Raw genomic sequence first — 20,481 nt, 5'->3', positions numbered from 1 at the left:
GAGCAGTGGCTGCCACTGTTCCCCAGGTCATTGGGGTGGTGAATCCACTCCAGGCTCTAATCCAATGGCACATGTGCACACAGCCGGCACATATGGTGCAACTAAATAGAGAATGGATGTGCACATGCATGGAGATTTTCTCCCAACCAGGCGCATCATGCCCCTCCCACACCTCTGGGGTCTGCTTCCCATGCCTCCTTTTCTCCTTGCCACCTTCTTCTCCCCAAATGCCCCACTGATCCAGGCCAGTCCATAGCATGCAAAAGGCCCATTAAGGACAGACCCTTGACTTTGCCACCGACTCTGGACAAAAAAACAGACCCCAGGTCAGTGGGGCAAAGAACCCATCATCCTTGGGCTCTTTGGGAGGAGCTTTCCAAGGGGCTGAACCCTGTTCCCTTTCAAAAGTATAGCTTCAAGTCCCTTGGCAATCTCCCTTCAATTTCAGTTTAAAGCATGGCTCCTGCAATTGGATGAAGGTGAGCTGAGTGGTGCCTGGTTTTGGAGACCCAATTGCCCCAAATGGGATTGGTATGACATTTGGGGGGCTTGGTAAGGTTGTTTTTTAATACCTAGAAGGCTATAATCTGAGGCTGGTGGACCACTCTGGCACCACTTTCCATGCACAAAAGCCAGTTGGACCAGCAACCAAATCTTTCTTAAGCACAAGCAATGGGGCACCACATCCGCCCCACATAAGACTGGCGTCAGGGTTGCAGGAAGCAGGCTATGGGGCCCATGGCTTTTCCCCAACAACACAATACTTGCCACCTCCTTTTCCTTATAATAGGGGTCAACCCTGTTGCAAACAACGCTGAGCAAGCGATGACCAACAAAACACCTTTCCCCCCATTGACCAGGATTCCCCTCCTATATGCCAAGAGGACCCCTTTTCACTCCGAATTGCGCTGGCTACGTTCCCGCTACTATTCGCCAACACACTTGGCAGATCGTCAAACCAGACCCACGACTGGACAAGATCCCCATTGGAGAGCTCCCGGCAGCAATGGCGTTCTTGCAATTCGGGATCCGAACCAAGTTGTGTGTGTAGATGTGTGTGTTAGGATGCATTTCATCCACCCCTCTCAAGCGGAAGCAGCAACCAACCAAGCAAAACAAAATGGCGGACTCCGTGGGGCCACTTTCTCCGAAGACCGGGCGCACCTCTTGTGTTCTCCTGACCATACCCCCTTCCAAACCGAACGGCTCTCATTCACTACGGTGTGGGGGTTCGGGTGGGGGGCTGTGGGTGGAGGAAAGACCCCCTCAGAGACGCAGAGGGGGCAACAACGGAGGAGGAGGAGGGGGTCGTTGTTGTTGTTGCTGCTGCTGTGGTCCGTAAAGTCTCTCACATAATGGTGCACCGGTTCCTCCGCAGGGCGCCCTGGAAGCGGATGGCGGTGTGGACGTGTTTGCACCGGGCGCAGCCCACGCTCTTGAGGAGTTCGCTGAAGAGCAAGAGGATGTGCCAGTTGTACTTGGCCGAGCACTCGATGTAGCCGCACTTCCAGGTCTTCTTCACCAGGTTGGAGACGTTCCACCGAGGGATGACCCGGCTCTTCTGCAGGTCCCGCTTGTTCCCCACGATGATGATCGGGGCGTCCGAGGTGCCGATGACCCTGACGGTCAAGACAGAGAAAGGGTGGGTCCAGTGAATAACGGGCAAGGATGCCTCGGAGATGTGAGTCCCATGTCGATGGGGCAGTGAATGCACCCCAGTGGAGCTCTCCAAGACATTGGGTTCGCCACCTTGGATAAAATGCTGGAGTGGATTCACTGCCCCACTGACCTGGGAGCCATCAGCTGGAAGAGAAGAAGCAGGGAATAATGGAGACACCACTTGCTTGAAACATCTGGGGCTTAAATGCTCTACCTCTCTTCAAATAATCCCTGCCTTTATGCCATCTGAACTGAGGAGAATAACCACAACATGCAGGAGCTATGACTGACATCAATTCCTTCCTTCCCTCCTTCCTTCCCTTCTTCCCCGTTTCTCTTTCTTTGTTTGTTTCCTTCCTTCCTTCCTTCCATATGATTTTTAACACCTTTGCCTGACAAAGAAGCCAGTGGAGCTTTGAAGCTTGCAGCATGTATAATGTGCATTTTGCTTGGCCCAATAAAGGGAGCATTGTTTGGTGGATTTTGGATACCATTCATTTATGTTTTCTCTATGCTTTAGACACATAGCCTGGTAGTAGATTTATATAATGTTTTAAAATAATTTGGGGGTGGACATGAGACAAAGTTTGTGTACCTTGAACCATGAAAAAGCTCAGGTGTCACTATCTCAGCCCTTGCCTGAAAAAAGTGGAAAAGGTTTTGGAGCATTTCAGATTTCGGAGACGCAACCTGCATGTGCAAAGGCATGTTTTGCAATTTTTGGAAGAGGTTTTAGGAGTTCTGGGGATGCACAAAAATGGCCCCTGGGGCAACGCATGCGCCACGTTTCCTCCACCAAGAGCATGCGCCGTAATCTGTACCTTGTCTCCAGGATCTGCTGCCTAATGGTTTTGACATACTCGAAGCTGTCAAAACAACAGATGTCATAAACCAAGATGTAGGCATGAACGCTCCGGAGGCCTCTGCAGCAAACGTCTGCCCACTCCTGCAAGACAGAAAGACAGACAGACAGACATGGAGGCAGGGGTCAGGATGGATGCCACGACCCTCCTCCGGACCCTTCTCTGTCCCTTTGACTCCCAATTCCCTCCAAGGAAAGAGACCTGAAAGTGCAAAGTGGCAATCATTTCCAAAATCCCCCCTGCAGAAGACTCTCCTGGAACCCTCTCTGCCCTCCTTACTCTCAATCAATCCACTTGATATCCACTTGTGTTATCACAAGGAAGTGGACCCTCATGGCCTAGACCCTGGTGGTCCAGGGCCCCTGGCATTAGGGGCCTGGGTGACCTATGGGTTTAAATGCCTCGATGGTCCATGGCTGTAAGGGGACCCTATATCTGTAAAGTTATTAATGGCACCCCAAAGGTGTATGGGTCCTGGGGGTCCAAGGGACCATGGGGCTGTCCAGGGGTCCAAAGACATGGGGGTTAGGAGCCCAAAGGATGAAGGGTTGAAGGATGCTGAGGGGTCCCCATGGGGTGGAGAGCTCAGGGGATTGGGGTCCATGGACTTATGAACAGGGTAGCACCACTACGGTTCTGCTTCAACCACTCTGCCCTTCCAGACTCTTCCAAAACTCACTCCAGTTCTCTCTCTGGCCCCAGTTGTCCACAACCATCTCCCTGATCCTGGGTCGCTCCAGCCCCATTTTAAGCCCAGGAGAGGCCTCTGCTTTTGGGCGAAGTGGACCTACCTGGAGGGTGTTCACGGGGAAGGCGGTGATGGGGGGAAAGTCCATGATCTGCAGGTCGTGGACGTGGCCGTTCATGACCACGGCGGGCAGGAAGACCCTCCTGGCCTTGGTGGGCACACAGACCTCGCTGAACTCGTTGTAGAGGAACTGCCGGACGATGGCCGTCTTCCCGACCCCTTGAGCACCCAGGACGGCCACCTTGAACGTTGTCACCATGCCTCCCGGCCCCGGCCCTCGTGCCCCTCCTGGCGCTCGGCTCCCTGGCTTCTTCCTCCTCTTCCTCTTCCTCCTCTTCTTCCTCCTCCTCCTCTTCTTCTTCTTCCTCCTCGGCCCGGTCCGCTGCCTTTCCGCTGCCAAGAAGGCCCCCGGGCTGCATATTCCGGCAGCGGTGGGCTCAGCCAGAGTCGGGAACCATCGCCTGGCAAGGGAGGCCGGTCACTGCAAGAGCAAGCGGACAAGGGTCAGTAAGGGAGGCCACAGAAAGGATGGAGAATGCACCTTAGCCATTGCTTGGGGAAGTGACCTTTGGGGAATGCAATTCCCAGAATCCTCCCTCACTGGAAGACCAAGCGGACAGGGGTCAGGAAGGGTGACCGGCCAGGACCAAGGGATGGACAGTGCACTTTAGCCATTGCTTTAGAAAGTGACCTTTGGGGGAGTGCAATTCCAAGAATCCCCCCTCAATGGAAGACCAAGTCAGCCAGGACCAAGGGATGGAGAGTGGACTTTAGCCATTGCTCCAAAAAGTGACCTTTGGGGGACTGCAGTTCCCAGAATCTCCCATCCAGGTTGTTTCCATCTTGTCTCCACTAGTGTCCAACTAGTGTCCAAAACACAGAATTCTACCTGATCTATACACACATATATCTTGGAATATATATATATATATATATATATATATATATATATACACACACACACACACACCTTGGATATATTCAGATATATATGTATTACTCCTGTACATTGATGTCCCCCTTTCAATAACAACAAGAGTCCAGCCAAAAAAAAGGACAGAAGATTCATGTAATGCAATGGTCAGCAGGAGGTATACTGCCACTGATCAAGGAGGCTCTCCATTTTTGCCTTCATAACCAAGGCCTGGATGTTATCCATCATTAGCTGTGGATAGACCCAGAGACCTGGGATGTTGCTTTTTAAAAAAGCCTGGAACGGAGTCGCTGCCCCACTGACAAGGGATCCTCCAGCGACCCCTGCTCCTTTCCCATGAACAAATTCCAGCAAGACAAATGGAGACATCTGACGCGGGTCAGCTGATTGCAAGGAGCTGCATGTGCGCAGCCGTCATGCGCAGACTGTCAACACTCCTCCAGCCGACCCTCGCACTCGCAGCCTCCCGAAGTTGGATGCTGCAGGAGAGCTGGGTTTGGGATTAAAGGCATGTGGAGCCCCTAAACTGTGGCATGTTGCAAAAAATCCCTGGCCCTAAAATGGAGCATTGAAGGCCACATGTTTCCCTGGAGCATTCAATGTGTTAGCAAAAGGACGCACCATTCTAAGCAAAAGGGCAATTGAAATCCAAAATCTTAAGCTCCATGTGCAGCTGCCAGCGCTGTCTTGACGGCTGACGAATGCCTCGCTTAATGGCATTTCGACAGAACTCGCCGCTATCCCTGCACACATTTCCAAGTGCAATATGACAAATCGTGTCGCAGCCATTTAGTGTGTGTTTCTTCTTCCTTTCGTTCTTAACCCCTTATGTCCAATCTGAAAGCCTGATCATTAAAATTGTACTGCATTCTTTTGCATTCTTTCTCCCTTCCTCTGCGGCCCTAATGTTGCCGTTTACTTTGTGCATAAAGCCCTCCGTTGCATGAAAAGGGTTTGCTTCAAAATGTGCATTCCCAGTTGGATGAGATCAAAAGGATCATTAAACTCATTCCACTGTAAACACAATCTGACTTTGACAGCTAAGCAAGGTTGGACCTGGTTGGGCCTTGGATGGGAGATCCCCAGGAAGGAGGACACCAGGAGAGGATCCTGCCCCAAAACCTGGAGAGACCAGAGTCCAAATAGTGGCCCACATGGACCACAATGGTCCGACTGGTCAGGGTTGGGACCATCAGCATCTCTTGGTAGGAATGGGAATAAACCCTGCAGGCCCTTGGCTACTGGTCAGCGCTGGTAATACTGACCAATGGCCAAACTCACCTTAAGCTTTCTAAGTCCATCAAGCTGCCCAAAAGACGATGCCAACTACCCACATTTTAAACAATCCACCTTTCAGTAAGACACACAACAGAGGTGAGATGCATCATCGAAATGTGCGCCCATAGCCAACCGCTCGAGTCAGTGAGCCAAGCTGCATCCAACTGTGGAGCTTTTGGTGGCTGCCAGTCTTAAGACAGATCTGCCCACCTATCTCTCCATAATTTAAACATAAATCATAATATGCTGGGACACCCCTCGACAACACCCCTTTCCTAAGCTCAGAGGAGCACCTGCAGTGAGCGCATGTGTTCCCGTTCTCCAATAGCGTGCACACCTGCGCTCGACAAAAAGGAAGATGCACATGCACAAGTATGCAAAAATGGTCCTTTGGGGTGGGCACCAGGTGCCACGTGCGTCGAGGGGAGCGGCACAAACAGTGGTGGCCCGGGGGAAAGCAGTGGCGCCATGCGCTGGTGCGGTCGCTCCAATGTATGGGAGAACTCCCTTGGCCCAAAATTGCCCCTTTGGGAACTGGTTGGGGGTCAAACTATTCTCTGGTCCTTTCTCAAGGGAACTGACCAGCCTCCCTTCACCTGGATCCATGCAAAGGCCGAGATGTGAGCATCCTTTGGGTACTATCCCTTTTCCTGCGCTGTGACAGGGGTCACCCACTTCCTCCATCTCTTTCCATTTCGGAAACTGCCTGAGGTCCCAGTTGCCCTTGCTGGCTCTATGGAAGAGACATCCATGACACAAACACACACACCAAACCATTGCTTCATGAGTGATCCCCCAAACCTCATCCTAGTCTGGGTTTGGCTTTGTATTCCCAACTCCAGGCCAGGTAGGCCCCAGAAACTCTGCCGCCAGAGGTCAGGGTGCAGACTTGACCCCAAACCAATGCTTTTCCATATAGAGATGGTGACAGGTCTCTGTTGGGTAGCAGCAATGGGAGACAGTTCTGTAGGACAGTAGGCCTTGTGGTACCCAAAGGATGCTCACATCTCCACCTTTGCCCCCATGGCTCTGTGCCCCACACCAAAAAGGTGCCCAGGGTCTCCTTCCCAGGCATGACCCTTCCCAAGTTGCACTTCACCTCCCCTTTGCAGTGAGCACACCACTCCATCCATGCATCTCTCCCTGCAACCAAAGGGGTCCTGGGTGCAAAGGTTTCGTTATTGCCTCCCATCCTTCTCTCCAATAACAACACCACCTCCCTGGTTGCACCCCTGCCCATGTTTACCTTGCGGTGCTGGATGCGCCAAGGGGACCACCGTCTTGCCGAAGCGAAGAAGGAGAAGGCGAAGACCCCGAAGCCTGGCAAGGGTGGCCTGGGCCAGCTGGCTGCAGAGGAAGGGGGATCTTCCATTCATTCACCCCAATCTTGGAAGGCTGGCTTTCCTTTCCTTCTCTTTTCTTGGAGGGTGCAGAGGATGTGCAGCAATGAAGGCAGATGGATGGGATGAGGCTGGGATCAGACGGAAGGAGAGCACCTTTGCAAGAGGCGAAAAAGAACAAGGTGCTTCGATCAAGAAGGGCTTTCCAAATCTTATTATTATCGGTGTTAAGTGTTATTTGATTTTGGGGAATGGGTTTATGCAAGGCCTCTGTCTCAGCCTGCGTTTCCCTGGTCTCCCTGTTTGCAATGCAGAGAAAGAAGTACGCTGGAGCAGAAAGAGAGAGAAAAGGGGGGTGTTACGTGTGAATTATGGGGATGATGGGGAAGAAGGAGGGAGGAAGCACATCTCCTGCTGCTGCTGCCATGGATTGCAGGGAAAACTGCAGGGTCACAAAGCCTGACGTGTTCCCGCCATCCCTTCTTCTTTCTTCCTTTCTCAAGAGGGAAAGGATGCTCAGGGTGCCATCCTTGCATTTCAGCAACTGCAGAGATTATGCGCCTTTGGGTACCACTTTCCCTGCCGTGGGTCGGTGCTCTCTAAACCTGGGACCTCTAGTCCTGGGAGACATTTGGCCGCCTCCTCTGTGCCACAGCAAACTACACATCTTGGGAAATAAAGGGATGGCAGGAACACATCAAGAGAACCAGACTTGCAAGATCTGCGGCAGCCTTTGGACGGCAATGCAAAGAGGCCTCCTTTTCTTAATGCAATCATGGATTAGAACAGGGCTATGGGAAGCCTTTGGAGATTCACAGGTCCTGGACTACAGGTCCCACAATCCCCTTAGCACTGGATGGAGGTGGTCAAGGTTCCCCAGGCATCAATCAACCAATCTATCTCAAGATTATGGGGACGTAAGACTGAAACAATGCTCAAAGAGACCTATGCGCTTGAGAGCCACCCTGGGTGCATCTAGCAGGGCTTGGAGCATCGAGTTTTAATATCCACAGTGGGTTCCTGGAACCAAACCCAGCAGATCCCAAGGGCCAACTGTATATAATATAAATATAATTAATGTTTGATCAGTTGATCATTATATATATATTAAAATAAATATAAACATAATCCAAGGTGCCGATCCAACTTTAACTGCCTCCAAAACAAGTCAAGGCTCTTGCAAAACCCCTTCCAAGTTCAGGCTGGGAAAGTGTCCTTTCTGCCAACCATCTTCCAGAGAGATGGGGCTACAGTTCCCAGAATGCCTTACCTTTGGACACGCCGGGGCTTCTGGGAGCTGGGCTTCAGCATCCGGAAGGCCAAAAGGTTGAGTTCGGCTGCTGTAGATGAACAAACTGGATCAACCTTTTGCGTTTTCCTTGGCGGGCGAGACGTAGTGCCACTTTGCTTTCTTGGAGCAATGCAGTGGTTGTGTCATGGCATCCTCTGAGCAAATTGCGCACTGAACGCACAATCAAACAATTTGCATCCTCGCCTGATGGCACCATGTGGGCATCTCCACTTCTTGAACCTTGGACTAAATGTGGACCAAAGTCTCAAGTCTCTGGGGCGGTTTGCTCACCCTTCCTCTGAAGGCATGACTTGCCCGATGGCACCCAGAGGGTTCTCCAAAGATTCGAACCCTGGTCTCCCGAAACCCAACCATCCAACCATTACACTACCGTCGCTCTTAACTTTTTATGTGCCTTCAAGTTGAATCCAAACCTTCTTGTAGGGTTTTCTCTGAAAGATTTGCTCAGAGAGGGTTTGCCCTTGCCTTCTTCAGAGGCTGAAAGAGTGGGACTTTGCTACAGCTCAGTTCCTTTTCAATGCACCTCTTATCTATGTTCTACATTCAGACCACTACACACTTGCTTTGGATCTTGTTTTGTCCATCCTTACTTCCATAGATCCCTTTATCTATCGATCCCTCTATTCATTGATCCCTCCCTCCCTCCTTTCCATTTTCTCCACGCTGTTCCTAAGCATAAAGACCATCCATTGCTAAGCCTAAAGTGGGACCTTTCCCCCCCAAGAAACCCTAAATCCTATCTTGGGTTCATTCTGCCCCAAAGGGCTGAAGGAGACAGAAGGGACACTGTTTTTCTGTGTAAATCACATTTATTGACAGATACAAGGCAAAGCTTCGTTTTTCCCCTCCCCGACCCCAAAGTCGAATGGCTCCGAAGGATGGAATGATGACGACCGCGAGCGTAAAAAAAGAGAACTAAAAAACGTGCGACGGAAGCCCTCCTCCCTCCCCTCACATTACACTTGACCGCATGCAGACGAAAGACACACCGCCTGACTGGTAGGGACTCGCACGGGGAGCCCAACGCTTCCCGCCATTTTGATTCACTCCTTTTGGGATGCCGGGGGGGGGGGGGCGCCTCAAAACCATCCCTTCCGGGGACAGATGAGCCTTTCTCCATAAATCTCCATGGAAGGGGACTCAGTCTGAAAGTGGCTGCAGGAGTGCAACTCCCATCTTGCCAATGGCAAGAGACAATGGGAGTTGCAGCCCGACAGGCGAAGAGCAGAGCAACCCTTTGGCACCTCTGGTTTGAATTCTTAAACCATCTGGATACAGACAAGATGTAGGAAGGGGCGCAAGGGAGGCATTACTAGCACCCTCCTCCAGGTTACCTCCAAAAATGCATCAAAGAGAAGCACCCTTTTGAACCAGGAACCTCCGATCCGGCCATAAAAACCCTGCTTTAAACCTTGGCTCGATCTGGGCAACGGGCAGCACAAAGAGGAAGGGATGCATGGCTTCAACTCTGCATGCGCTCAAAGGACCTGCACAGCATTAAAGAGAAAAGAAGGCAGCCCAAGGAGGAAAGCAGCACTAGGCAAGGAGCTCTGAGAGGAAGGAAGGGAGGGAGGCCGTCATCCACTGCCTTAGAAATGGGCTCACCTTTGGTTGCCCATGACTTGGACAGGTTGCTTCAACCTCACCCATGATACCAGTCTCCTTTAAAGCAGCTCAAGAAGCGTACCTGAGGAAGGCCACATGGTCAGGGGATGGCTGAAGCCCTGACCCCAATAGGGTCAAAACTCAGGTGGGTCATCTGTTGGCAAGGGAAGCTTCCCAGGAGAGAGGTGGCAAAAGTGGGCAAAGTGGGAGACCGGCTGCTTGGACCTCTGAAACCCCCCTACTATCCTAACCAGGTGCCACTTTTGTCCATCTGTATACAGTGGCACCAAGGAAATGCCACTCAAAGCAGTTGTTGCATTTGTGGCAGACCCTGGTGCATTCTGGACAGGGCTGGCATGGCTCTCCCACCCAACCAACAATAACCCCATCTCCTTCCCAATCGTTCGACGCTGCTTGGGTTGAAAAAGGTCTGAAATGTTTGCAGCCAGGTGGGTTTTTTTAGCCTCGGTGGCATTTTTTGGTAGGTAAGGTTGACTTTAAGCCAAAAGGAAAGACCAAATAGAAAACCCAGGAGGAGCCCATGAATACCTGGCGTTGTTTAAAACATGACCTTTGCAGTCCATGTGTGTGTATATATGTGTTTGTGAGTGTGGGTTTTCTTCCTCCAGGGCAGAAAAGGAGTGTGTCTGTGTATTGTGGGTTACGCACACTTGCGCAGCAGTGTCCTTCCGATGCGCGTAAGAACAGAGCAACAGCAGGCCTAGAGTGGTTTAGAAAACGCAAAGCGTTGGCACGAGATGGAGAGGGACGGACCAAGACAAGCTCACCGTGGCACAAAGACCGTGAAAAGGATTGGGGTGGAAGGAGAGAATGAGAGAGAACGACAGGCGATGCGGAGTGGTTACAAACTTCCCACAGACGCTAGGAGTATCAAACGGGAGGGTCCCCCCCCAAAATAAACACACTACTGTTACCGGAACGTGGACACGACTATTCGCTACCTCGGTTTCGCCTCGGACACAAGACGGAGCGGCCTTTCCCGCGTGGAGAGTAAGAGAAAGAGAGAGAGACAGAGAGAGGCCTCAGCCTGCACCGACAAGATGGTGGTAGAGGAGCACTGGCCCTTGCCCCAGTTTGCGCCATGTGGCGCAGTGGTGGCGGCGGCCGTGGAGGCGACAGCTCCGAGGCATCAGTTCTTCAAAATGCCATCGTAGACCTGGTAGACGTACTGGGAGACCTCAGGAGCCCGGCATTTCAGGGAGAGCTGCGGGAGAGAAATAAGGGGAGAAGGGGATTTGGTTTCAAGGGAGGGATGTGTTTTTTGGCAGGGGAGTCAGCAATTGCAAACAGAGACTCCTCCTTATCTCCTTTCGGCCTCCCCTTTGCAAAATAGTGCACTTGTTCCTCCATAGTCACTAGGGCTAGGGGCACAGGACCCCCAACAAGTCATGTATTTATTTATCTTTACTGGCTGCGCTTGTTGGGAACATCTAGTGGTTGCAGGAACAGACACACAAAAAGGGAAGTTTCCTAATCCCTGATTTGTTTCCTTTTAAATAATACACACACAGAGCCCATATGGAGGGTGACGCAACAAACAGGCTAACGCTCCTCTGATCTGGCGTTGCGGTTCTATTCTTGTGCGTCCTTTAGGACGGGACAAAGCTTCGGATGCGGACGAAACAACACTAGGAACTTGGGGTTATTAAACGGTGAGCGTTGACGGTCAGTGAGAACGGCTCCTTCCTCCAGCCATCTCTCAAAGGGAGCATCCAGTCAAAGAAGGAGCCCACTGACCCAACAGGGGAGACCCTGGCCATTTGCAGGTACCCAACGAAACCCCTTTCTCCCTCGCTATGGGGTCCTTACCGTGTAGTTGGGGTTCCCCGGCTGAATGCGCAGCTCGGCCAGGATCCAGATCCCGTTGGTCAGCTTCAGGGACTGGTAGAGCATGTCCTGGCCTTCCACGTTCCTCTTGGCAATGGTGTAGACGTTGTTGTTCTGCAGCTTGCTGGACACAGTGTCTGTCGGGAAGGAGAGGAAACCTGTTAGATCATGGAGACTACGGACCAGCTGGCCAAGCGTTGCTGGACAGTCCCCAGACTTTGGCCAAGCCTGGCCAGTGGGGTCCGTAGTCCAAAAAGTTACGCCTGCCTCTAAGCTTTGTGTGGGGCTGCCCTTGAAGACAGTTCTGGGCTGTATCCGGACTTTGATTTGCTTTGATTTCACTTTAATCGGTCTGCACCCAGAAACATCCCTTTGGACATCTCTGAAACCATGCAAAACAATGGAATCCTTTTCTGGGGGACGGGCCAGAAACACCCCACAAATCGTATAATGCAAGATAGTTGTTGCTGTTTTTAAATCCCAGCGGCTGAGGGTTGAATATTTGCTTTCTGGCTACGCTCTGGAAATGATAAAACCCAAAGGACAACTGTGGCTAATTCAGTCTAGTTCAGCAAATGTATTCTGGCCGACCCAGGTCAGCCTTCGTCCTGCTGCTTCGTATCTGAATCCATTAAACTAATCGGATGAAAGCCTCCTTTGACTCAGCCATTAATTAAATGGGATCCAAGACCACGGCCTTTGCAAGTATTGATCTCACAAGGTCAGCAAAAGGAGGAGGAAAAAGCAGGGAAGGACTATCTATCTATCTATCTATCTATCTATCTATCTAATCACTGATGAAGGCGGAAGCTGAAATGTCTGATATATAAAGGCCTGCTTCCAATCATTTTGTTACCTCTTTCCAATATCTTTCCAATATCCCTCCAGGATCCAGATTCTACCAGAAACCCATGTGCTTTAGTGGCTTTATTCAACTATATCACAACAATGTAAAACTGCTGGCCATTGAGAATAAATGAATTTATCAGATTGATAATAGTGTGTGTGTGTGTGTGTATTTGCAAAGGTCTCTTCTCTATCCCCAGCCTCAGATGTCTCTTTGAAACCACCCAATGAAGGGGGAGATGGAGAGAGAGGGACCCCCTGCCTTCTGTCCATTCGGTCAAGGAGACGGTGGGCATCCCCCCCCCACGCCAAGGCTGATGGCATCTCCTTTCCTTTTGATGGGAAGGAGCAGAGTTGCTAGGCAACAGCGCCACCGGCGCATCCGACAAAAAGGCTGGCACTGCATGACTTTGGGAAGCGGGCATCCTCCATCCTCGCTTGCAGAGCCAGCCCAGGGGACAAAGTTTGGGAGTGGGAGATGGACCACGGCCGTTCGGACCTTTGCCCCGTCCTGACCGCCGGTCCTCCGCATCCATGGATTCTGTATCCATGGACTGAACCATCCAGGCCTTGTAAATATTACAAACCACAGCAGTGACGACAACAACAAACTCCAACAAACCTTGATTTTTGCCATTTTATCTAAGGGACGCTATTTTACTACCCCACCGTATATCATGGGCCTTGTGTATCCATGGATTTTGATAATGGACAAGGGGGTGTCCTGCAAGTAAACCCCAATGGATACCAGGGGCCCAATGTTAACAACAACAACAACAATAATAATTCCCCATTGTATTTAATGGGATTTGAGCATCCATGGATTTTGGTATCCACTGGGGGTTCTAGAAGCAAAACCCAGCAGATACCAACAACAACAGTAGTAATAGAAACAACCCATTGTATTTACTGGGATGTGAGCATCCACAGATTTAGGTCTCCATGGGGAATCCTGGAACCAAACCCTAACAGATACCAAGGACCTACAACAACAACAACAACAACAACACCCCATTGTATTTAACAGACTTGAGCATCCATGGGTTTTGGTATCCACTGGGGGTCCTGGAACCAAACCTTAACAGATACCAAGGGCCCACTGTAATAATAATAATAATAATAATAATAATAATAATAATAATAATAATAATGCATTGCATATAATGGGACTTGACTCCAATGACTCTGGGTACCAGAACCTGGCATATGGGGCAAGGAGGAACCTGCTGGTCAATCAGAGCACATTATTACTATTATTACCATGATTATATTTCTATTCTGCCCTTCATTCAAAGCTGGGATTCAGGTTGGCTCAGATAATTTGAGGAGCCCTGACCTAGGCAGCTGACTCTTTTCCTTCCCAGCTTTTCCAGACAAGAGTTGGGGATGGCACAAGGGGACGCTGACCTCTCTGCCTTTCCCCTTTTGCCAAACGAAAGGCGCTCCAAAGCCTCCAAGGGAAGGCGGCGAAAGCCTCCCACCCACCCACCTCTGCTGCTGCCATTCTCCGCTGCTTTAAATAGCTCCGCTGCCCGCCCTCGGCCCCGGCGCAGCGATGTTCTCCCAACATGTGCCAGCAAGAAAGGCCTTGCCTTGCTCTCGCGGACTTAATTGTTCGGCTTGCGGCTCTTTTTGTGTGTATTTGTGCGCCTTAGTCATCCTCGGAGGGTTACCTTGCCATTGACAACGGAGGTGGGAGGAACAGGGAAAAGCAGGCAGGGTTGCAATTATCGATCAACCCAAGAGCAAAAGGCAGCGAGGCGAAGCGCGGGGTGTCAGTTGCACCGGGCGCCTTGCGGCCTCGGCTCCGGGGATCCCCGCGGCGCGGCCTGCCCACTTCGGAAGCGCCAAGCTGCCTTCTCTGCGTGTGTGTCTTTGGGGGCAGATTGAAGAGAAGGAGGCAGTAATTATGCCCTGGAAGGCTCTCCAACAAAAGACAGAAGGGACATGGGTGGGAGGAGGAATTTATAGAGAGAGAGAGAGACCCAAGAACTTTAAGTCACAGAAATCTAATTTGGTCCTCCAAACCAAAAAAAAACCCTGAGATGCCTGCAGTCAGTTTGAACGCTTCCTAGGAATCTGCGCCACCAGTTCCACCATTTTGCAGATTCTGGAGCAAGCGTGAGAACCCTGCGCTCCTTTCTCCAGATGATGCTGGACTACAGCTCCCAGCGTTATAGAAGAGAATAGGTTTATTATGATCAACTGATCAAACATCTCCCAGCATCATAAAAATAAAACCTCAGTGGTTCCCAACCTTTTGGTCCTCCAGGGATTTTGGACATCAGTTCCCAGAAGCCCCAGCCGGCTTGGTCAATAAGTCAAGAGTTATGGAAACTGAAGTCCAAAACATCTGGAGAACAAAAAGGTTGGGAACCACTGTAAGCCATTGGAAACCATGCAAGTAAATATATCCTCCTGGAGGTTAAGAAAATCCACACTAAACTCAAGTGAGTGACTGCCTTTCACTAAGAGACGCAGCAGCATCCAGAAGGGGGGGGGCGCAAAGGCATTTGGCAGCCTTAGCAAACAACGCTGGCTTGTGTGCGAAAGACATCTAGGTTGCAATCTGACAGTCGCTAACAGGACTATCTCCCCAAAGAAGGGTGCCAAAATCTGCCCCAAGAGCAAGAGCAGGGGTGGGAATCATTTCCCCCTCCAGATGTTGCTGGACTCCCACTCCCATCGGTCCCCAAACGCATACTGAATGGGTTTTGGAGTCAATGCCTCTTCTTCTGCAACACTATTGCTTCCTTGAACGGTTGAGAGTTTTCCATGGTTTTGTTTCACCGTTCAGCACTCATGCGCTTTCAGACCGATCCTCATAGCCTTTAGAAAACTGATTTTTTCCTCCACGAATAAAACCGAAACAACACCAGTTTCTATGTCCAGCATGAGACAGAATCCACCATGAAGCATAATGGCAGATCCCTACCTTGGAACAGGAAAGTGGGACTTTCCATCTTTGGAGGTCTTTAAACTAATGTCTTTCAAGAGGGCTTTAACTGTATGTCATTAGATGCTCCCTTGGGGTCCCTTCCAGCTCTCTGGTTTTATTATTCTAGCCCTGCCACAAACATGCTCACACTCACACGCTTGTGAGCGTCCCTTACCCAGGTCTAAGTCATTGCACACTTTGGAATATCTAACCCTTTGGTCTTTGAAATGCAGCCATTTTTTTCAGATAAGAGGTCCCTTGCAAGAAAAAAAGCTACTGGAGTGTGATGTGTGTGCATGTGCTTGTGTGCGTGTAGGGGGTCTTTGAGAGCGTGCAAAGTGCATCCGCATGCGTGTACGAACCCGCTAGCCTCCCTCCACTTGCCAAGCGCTGGAGAAAACTGGGTCAGGCCTGATAAACAAGATTGCCGTTTCTTCCCGGCTTCCCTGCCTCTGGAGCCCCAGGAGTTAAGGGAGGTTGCTTGAGTGGCAGCAGCCTTTCCCTTTCCCTCCTCCTTCCCTTCTTCTTGTCGCTTGTGTGTGTTGTGAGATCAGGCTTGTCAGGGCAAGATGGAGGTTACAGTATCTCAGGCGAGAACGGGAAAATGTCTCCTCCGGCAGCAAAGAGAAGCCGCGGCGGTTTGGGAGGAGATGGCCTCCCATTAGGGAGAGAAAAGATAGATGGCCATGAAGCAGAATGAATGAATGAAGCCACAGTTTTCTGTGGGGTTTTTGGGCTCTGTGGCCATGTTCTAGAAGAGTTTCTTCCTGAAGTTTCGCCAGCATCTGTGGCTTTGGCATCTTCAAAGAATGCTTGCCGGGAAAGGAGTCGGGTGGATGTTTGGTAGATGTAGGTAGGTAAGGAAGTAAGGGAAGAAGACAAAGAAAGTTTGAAGGTTAAAGTACGTTGGATGAAGGTTTGGGAAGGTGGATAGACTGAGAAGAGGAAGAAGAGGAGAGAGGATAAAGAGGAGGAAAATGATAGGTTTAAAGAAGGGAGGAGGGAAAGAGGAAAGATTGAAGATGGGAGAGAGAAGAAGAAAGAAGAAGGGGGAAAAAGGAAGGAGAAAAGGAGATGATGGGAAAGAAAGAGGCTAAAGAAGGCTATAAACTAGAAAAGAGATTGTAAATGTATGGAAGCGTATGCTATGGAAAATATGATGGTTTTATGTTTGTAAGTGAAAAGAATTTATGTTTGTACTTTGCAACATTTGAAATCTTGAAGTTATAAGGAGACTGAACCTGTGCCTCAACCCAAAGGGCTGCTTAGGTCCCTTCAGTTTTTGTACTCACCGGCATTCAGGTGACACTCTTTGATCTGGAACTGGAGCTCATTCTCATTGGGAATGTCTTTCCACGTCGCAAGGAAGACCTGGCGTTCTGCAGAGATGGGGAAAGGCAAGCGTGAATATCCAGACGTCTCCGTTCAGCCTAATTTTGGAGACCTGGTCATCTGGCCACACAAAGGCTGCCAACACTTAAATACCGTAGAGGCACCAGATCCCATCTAAACAGGGTCAGCCCTGGCTAGTCCTTGAATGGGAGACCTCCAATGCATTCCAGATGCTAACATGGGAATCTCTGCCCAACACTATTGACACTTACCTTTTGAATCCAACTCAATGAAGAGCCCAGCCAGCAAAAGGATCATGGGTGCCATCTTGGCCTTGGCCTCAGCCAGCAAAATACTGAGCCTATCCTCTGCCTTGTAGTCTGTCCCACCTTCCTAACTGGTCTCCTTTCTCCCTCAACCAGAAACAGTTTAATGGAAGACACTGCAACCACTTTTACATGTTGAAACGGAATGAATGGCCTGCAACTCACCCATCTTCCCATCCTCTACGAAAAGCACATTGAGAGGGATGAGGCAGCTGAAGTAGAAGACGTCAATGTTATTCTTCACAGCCACCTGCCCCAAAACCGAACGAGAGAGAAACAGAGAAGACTTAGCTCTTGGGAGACAAAGGCATCATCATATCAACCACAAGCAAGAAGACAAACCATAAAGAACAGCCCTCTGGATGCTGTTGGACTGCGGCTCCCAGCATGCCTGACTGCTGGCATGAAAACACCTGCGCCAGGCCGAAGGGAGATACTCAGAAGATGCACTACAAACCAATAAAGTTTTAAACGGGCTTCAAATTATTTTAACTTTGCATTTTAATACAACCATTCAATTCTTTTTAACTTCTGTACTAACAGAGTTGTTGGGGGTTTCTTTTGGTTTTTAATTGGAATGTAATCCTCAGAACTCAGCAAAGAGAAAGACAGGATGATAGACAAGATGGATGGATGGATGGATGGATGGATGGATGGATGGATGGATGGATGGATGAACGGATAGATAAATGACGGGGAATTTGTACCCTCTTTGGCCTCAGGCTTTCTGGAAAAGGAGGTGGGCGTTCAAATTTGGCAACCAGAGGTTTTTGGTACACAGCTCTTGTTACGCTGCAGGAGCGCACAGAGCGGGAAGCAGCGCTCTAAGGATCAGATACTTAAAAATATAAAAGGGTTGGGGGGCAAAGAGGAGTGAGACGCTGCCCTTCCAATCACCCTGAAAAGCAATTCGGGGCTTAAGTGCAAGATGGAGACGGAGCGGCCAAATGACTCACTCCTTTGTGGCCACTCCAAGCGCGGGGCTTTTGTCTGCCGCCAAACGGAATGGAAAGCAGCGCACCTGGGGCTCTCCTTGGTGCCTCGGCCAAAGTGGACGGCAAAGAGGAGGAGGAGGAGAGCGCCTGAATCTCACCAACGCCCGCAAGTCCACTTTGCATAGGCACAAAGTAAATTGGAAGCATCATCCAGCTTGTCAATGAAGGAAGCAATTCTCCATTCGTCGCATCCTCAAAGAAAGCCACCAGGAGTTTAAGCCATTTTCTTCATGCTGTGCGAATGGCTTTGAAAACTGCACAATTAGGAGGCTATTTGGCACAAAATCAGATGCGGGCTGTGTGTGTGTGTGTGTGTGTGTGTGTGTGTGTGCATTTTCAGCAGAGGAGCCACACGGAAAACACTGTTCCCATTGCACACTCCTTTCCCCCCAAACCATATCCAAATGATTTCTCACGAGTCCAAACAAGGGCCCAGCTTGCGTGCCGCTCTCTTTTAACAAAGGTGCAAATTCCAGCCATGCGCAAAGGAGATTTCAGCAAATGTATTAAATAAACCAAGCCACACACCACCGTCGACCACAATACAAGCCCTCCTCCGACAGTTTCCCTGGAGGGTCTCCCATCCAAATACTGCAGGGCTGACTCTGCTTAGCTTCCAAGATCAGACAGGATTTGACAAGCTGTGATGACAGGTGTCCACTACAAAGTATATGATTTGGGGCACTTTCTGAGTGGCAAACCCCGACCATGTTTGGGGAGAAATGACATGGCAATGATGCTGACCAGCAAGCTTCTGATGCGAGGTCCTGGGTTAATCACCTGTGTGCCCACACATAATAAACTATGCACCACCTGCAGAGGAACAGCCTGGCACTTTAGGGCACAAGTGGACACTGGGAACAACCCCAGATGGCTGTATCTCACGAGACCAGTGTTTTCTAGTTTCCCAACCTTTCTACAGGATTCCTTCGCCCTAAAAGGTTCAAACATTTAGTCCCTGGCAGGAAAGGCTTAAAATTAAAATATGCTGGGATTGGCAACAACTAAGGTATTTTTAGCGGAACCAAAAATAACCATCCAAGTTTAAACTGCTTGCCACTAGAAGCAATGCCTTGGGGGGTGAGGAGGCATTTCAGCTTCTGAGAATGGAAGGCAAACATGCACAGACCAAGACAGCTGCCTAGATTTTGGGACAGCCTTTGGGAACACGGCTGTGAGGACCGTCCAGAGGAAGGCTTGTTCTCCCAAATTTGGCACTATTCCCTCCAACAGACCATCTCAGCCAACCTCTGGCACATCCAAAACGACCCCTTTTCTTCCACCCCTCTCCCCATCCCAAAATCAGCCACAAGGTTCCCACCTGAAGGTTGTTGAGGGGCTCCATCTTCATCACTGGCCCCAAAGTGTTGAGGGGCAGAGAGACGTCGATGCTCTGGTTTGGCATCAAGGGTGTGTGGATGGCCAGGGGGGTGCTGGGGATGACGCCAAAGCTGGGGGTAGAGAGGCAGGGTAAGAGGGGAAAATTAAGCAAAGAGGCCCAAGAAACTTCACAGGGGCTGAGCCTCCCAACAGGAGCATTTGGGGACAAACAAGTCCACCTTCTTGGTTCCCCACATGAGACATCATCTTACCTGTTCTTGTTGAACTGGATGGCGAAGTCGCTCATGTGCTGCAGGGCCTTGTTGGTGAAGCTCATGTCCATATAGATGTGCCCTTGACGGTGGCTGAAGGTCCCTGAGATCTCCAGCCCCTTGGCCTTCACGGCCGGCAGCCAGACCTGGAAAGAAGGGATCCGAGAAAAGGGAGTCAGGGCATGACGGAGGCTGCCTTGGGAGAAGGAAGTGGTTTGGGATGGTGGGCCAGATTTCCTATCACTCTGCCGTTTCTTTGCTTCTCTTGTGTGGGAACAGTCAGGGAAAGCAAACCTGGACCCAGAAATCCTCCCTTCCAACCCCATTTTCTTTTGGAAGAAGTGTTGCCTAGGACTACTGAAAGACAGATGCAGGATACAAACCCCCAAAAGGCAGATGGCCAGGGAATTTCTCAGTCCACACCAACTCAAATAGAGATCTGATTTGGGTCTCATGATGGGAGAAAAGCAGGATGTACCTTAAACTCAATCGGTCAAGCGATCAATAACTCCCTGGATGTTCATGGTGAACCCAAGTGGGAATGAGGGGTGAAAAACAAATCCAGTGGCTGAGACCTGGCTCCAATGGAAACGGAAGCCCCCTCGGAAGGGGGAAATGGCAGCATGCCGTCGCCTACCGATTTGGGAGCCACGAAGCCTCCGGGCGCCATGCCGATGCCGGAGGAGAGCTCAAAGAGGTCATTGAGTCCACTGCTGACCACGGCCGGAGTGGGCGAGGGGGCAAAGGTCGCAGGCACCGAGGAGGGGATGAAGGTTTGTCCCACCTGGAAGGAGGAAAATGGAAAGACAAAACGCTTGAAGGTTTCATGCACAGCGACAGCTTTCTTCCAAAAAAACCCGAACTC

General features: G+C 50.4%; 2 protein-coding genes across 5 annotated transcripts in view; both read right to left on the bottom strand.

Annotated features, from left to right (window-relative positions):
• Positions 1 to 1,072: 1,072 nt before the first annotated feature.
• On the bottom strand, positions 1,073 to 7,012 carry RASL10B (RAS like family 10 member B). Of its 3 annotated transcripts, none has more exons than XM_042442706.1 (4): positions 6,729 to 7,012; positions 3,314 to 3,751; positions 2,481 to 2,605; positions 1,073 to 1,619 (listed from the first exon to the last, which is right to left on the bottom strand). In XM_042442706.1, exons 2-4 carry the CDS (start codon positions 3,527 to 3,529, stop codon positions 1,349 to 1,351), a joined length of 612 nt encoding a protein of 203 aa, XP_042298640.1. In that variant the 5' UTR covers positions 3,530 to 3,751; positions 6,729 to 7,012; the 3' UTR covers positions 1,073 to 1,348. The 3 variants fall into 3 exon arrangements, with proteins under 3 accessions (XP_042298640.1, XP_042298642.1, XP_042298641.1); XM_042442708.1 differs by lacking the exon at positions 6,729 to 7,012 and adding an exon at positions 4,826 to 4,895; XM_042442707.1 differs by lacking the exon at positions 6,729 to 7,012 and adding an exon at positions 4,241 to 4,485.
• A 1,911-nt stretch (positions 7,013 to 8,923) lies between these two features.
• AP2B1 (adaptor related protein complex 2 subunit beta 1) overlaps positions 8,924 to 20,481 on the bottom strand; it is a 28,780-nt gene continuing 17,222 nt past the window's right edge. For both annotated transcript variants that reach the window (XM_042442636.1, XM_042442637.1), the window contains 7 exons: positions 20,254 to 20,400; positions 19,617 to 19,762; positions 19,346 to 19,475; positions 17,195 to 17,279; positions 16,664 to 16,750; positions 11,570 to 11,724; positions 8,924 to 10,964 (listed from right to left, as the gene is read on the bottom strand). In XM_042442636.1, the coding sequence (XP_042298570.1) occupies positions 10,890 to 10,964; positions 11,570 to 11,724; positions 16,664 to 16,750; positions 17,195 to 17,279; positions 19,346 to 19,475; positions 19,617 to 19,762; positions 20,254 to 20,400 (825 nt within the window). In that variant the 3' untranslated portion in view covers positions 8,924 to 10,889. The remainder of the gene's footprint in view (positions 10,965 to 11,569; positions 11,725 to 16,663; positions 16,751 to 17,194; positions 17,280 to 19,345; positions 19,476 to 19,616; positions 19,763 to 20,253; positions 20,401 to 20,481) is intronic.

This window comes from Sceloporus undulatus, chromosome 11 (assembly GCF_019175285.1).
Source record: "Sceloporus undulatus isolate JIND9_A2432 ecotype Alabama chromosome 11, SceUnd_v1.1, whole genome shotgun sequence".
NCBI classification, from domain to species: domain Eukaryota; kingdom Metazoa; phylum Chordata; class Lepidosauria; order Squamata; family Phrynosomatidae; genus Sceloporus; species Sceloporus undulatus.
The sequence above is the reverse complement of the archived record's forward strand: the minus strand, read 5'-3'. Positions and strand labels throughout refer to the sequence as shown.

What these genes read in the sequence shown, in the direction of transcription:
- RASL10B (XM_042442706.1), bottom strand. Translation starts at nt 3,529, where the DNA reads ATGGTGACAACGTTCAAGGTGGCCGTCCTGGGTGCTCAAGGGGTCGGG. An exon ending in TCCCCGTGAACACCCTCCAG is followed by an intron (nt 2,606 to 3,313) that starts GTAGGTCCACTT and finishes TCTGTCTTGCAG; the next exon opens with GAGTGGGCAGACGTTTGCTG. An exon ending in CAGCAGATCCTGGAGACAAG is followed by an intron (nt 1,620 to 2,480) that starts GTACAGATTACG and finishes CTTGACCGTCAG; the next exon opens with GGTCATCGGCACCTCGGACG.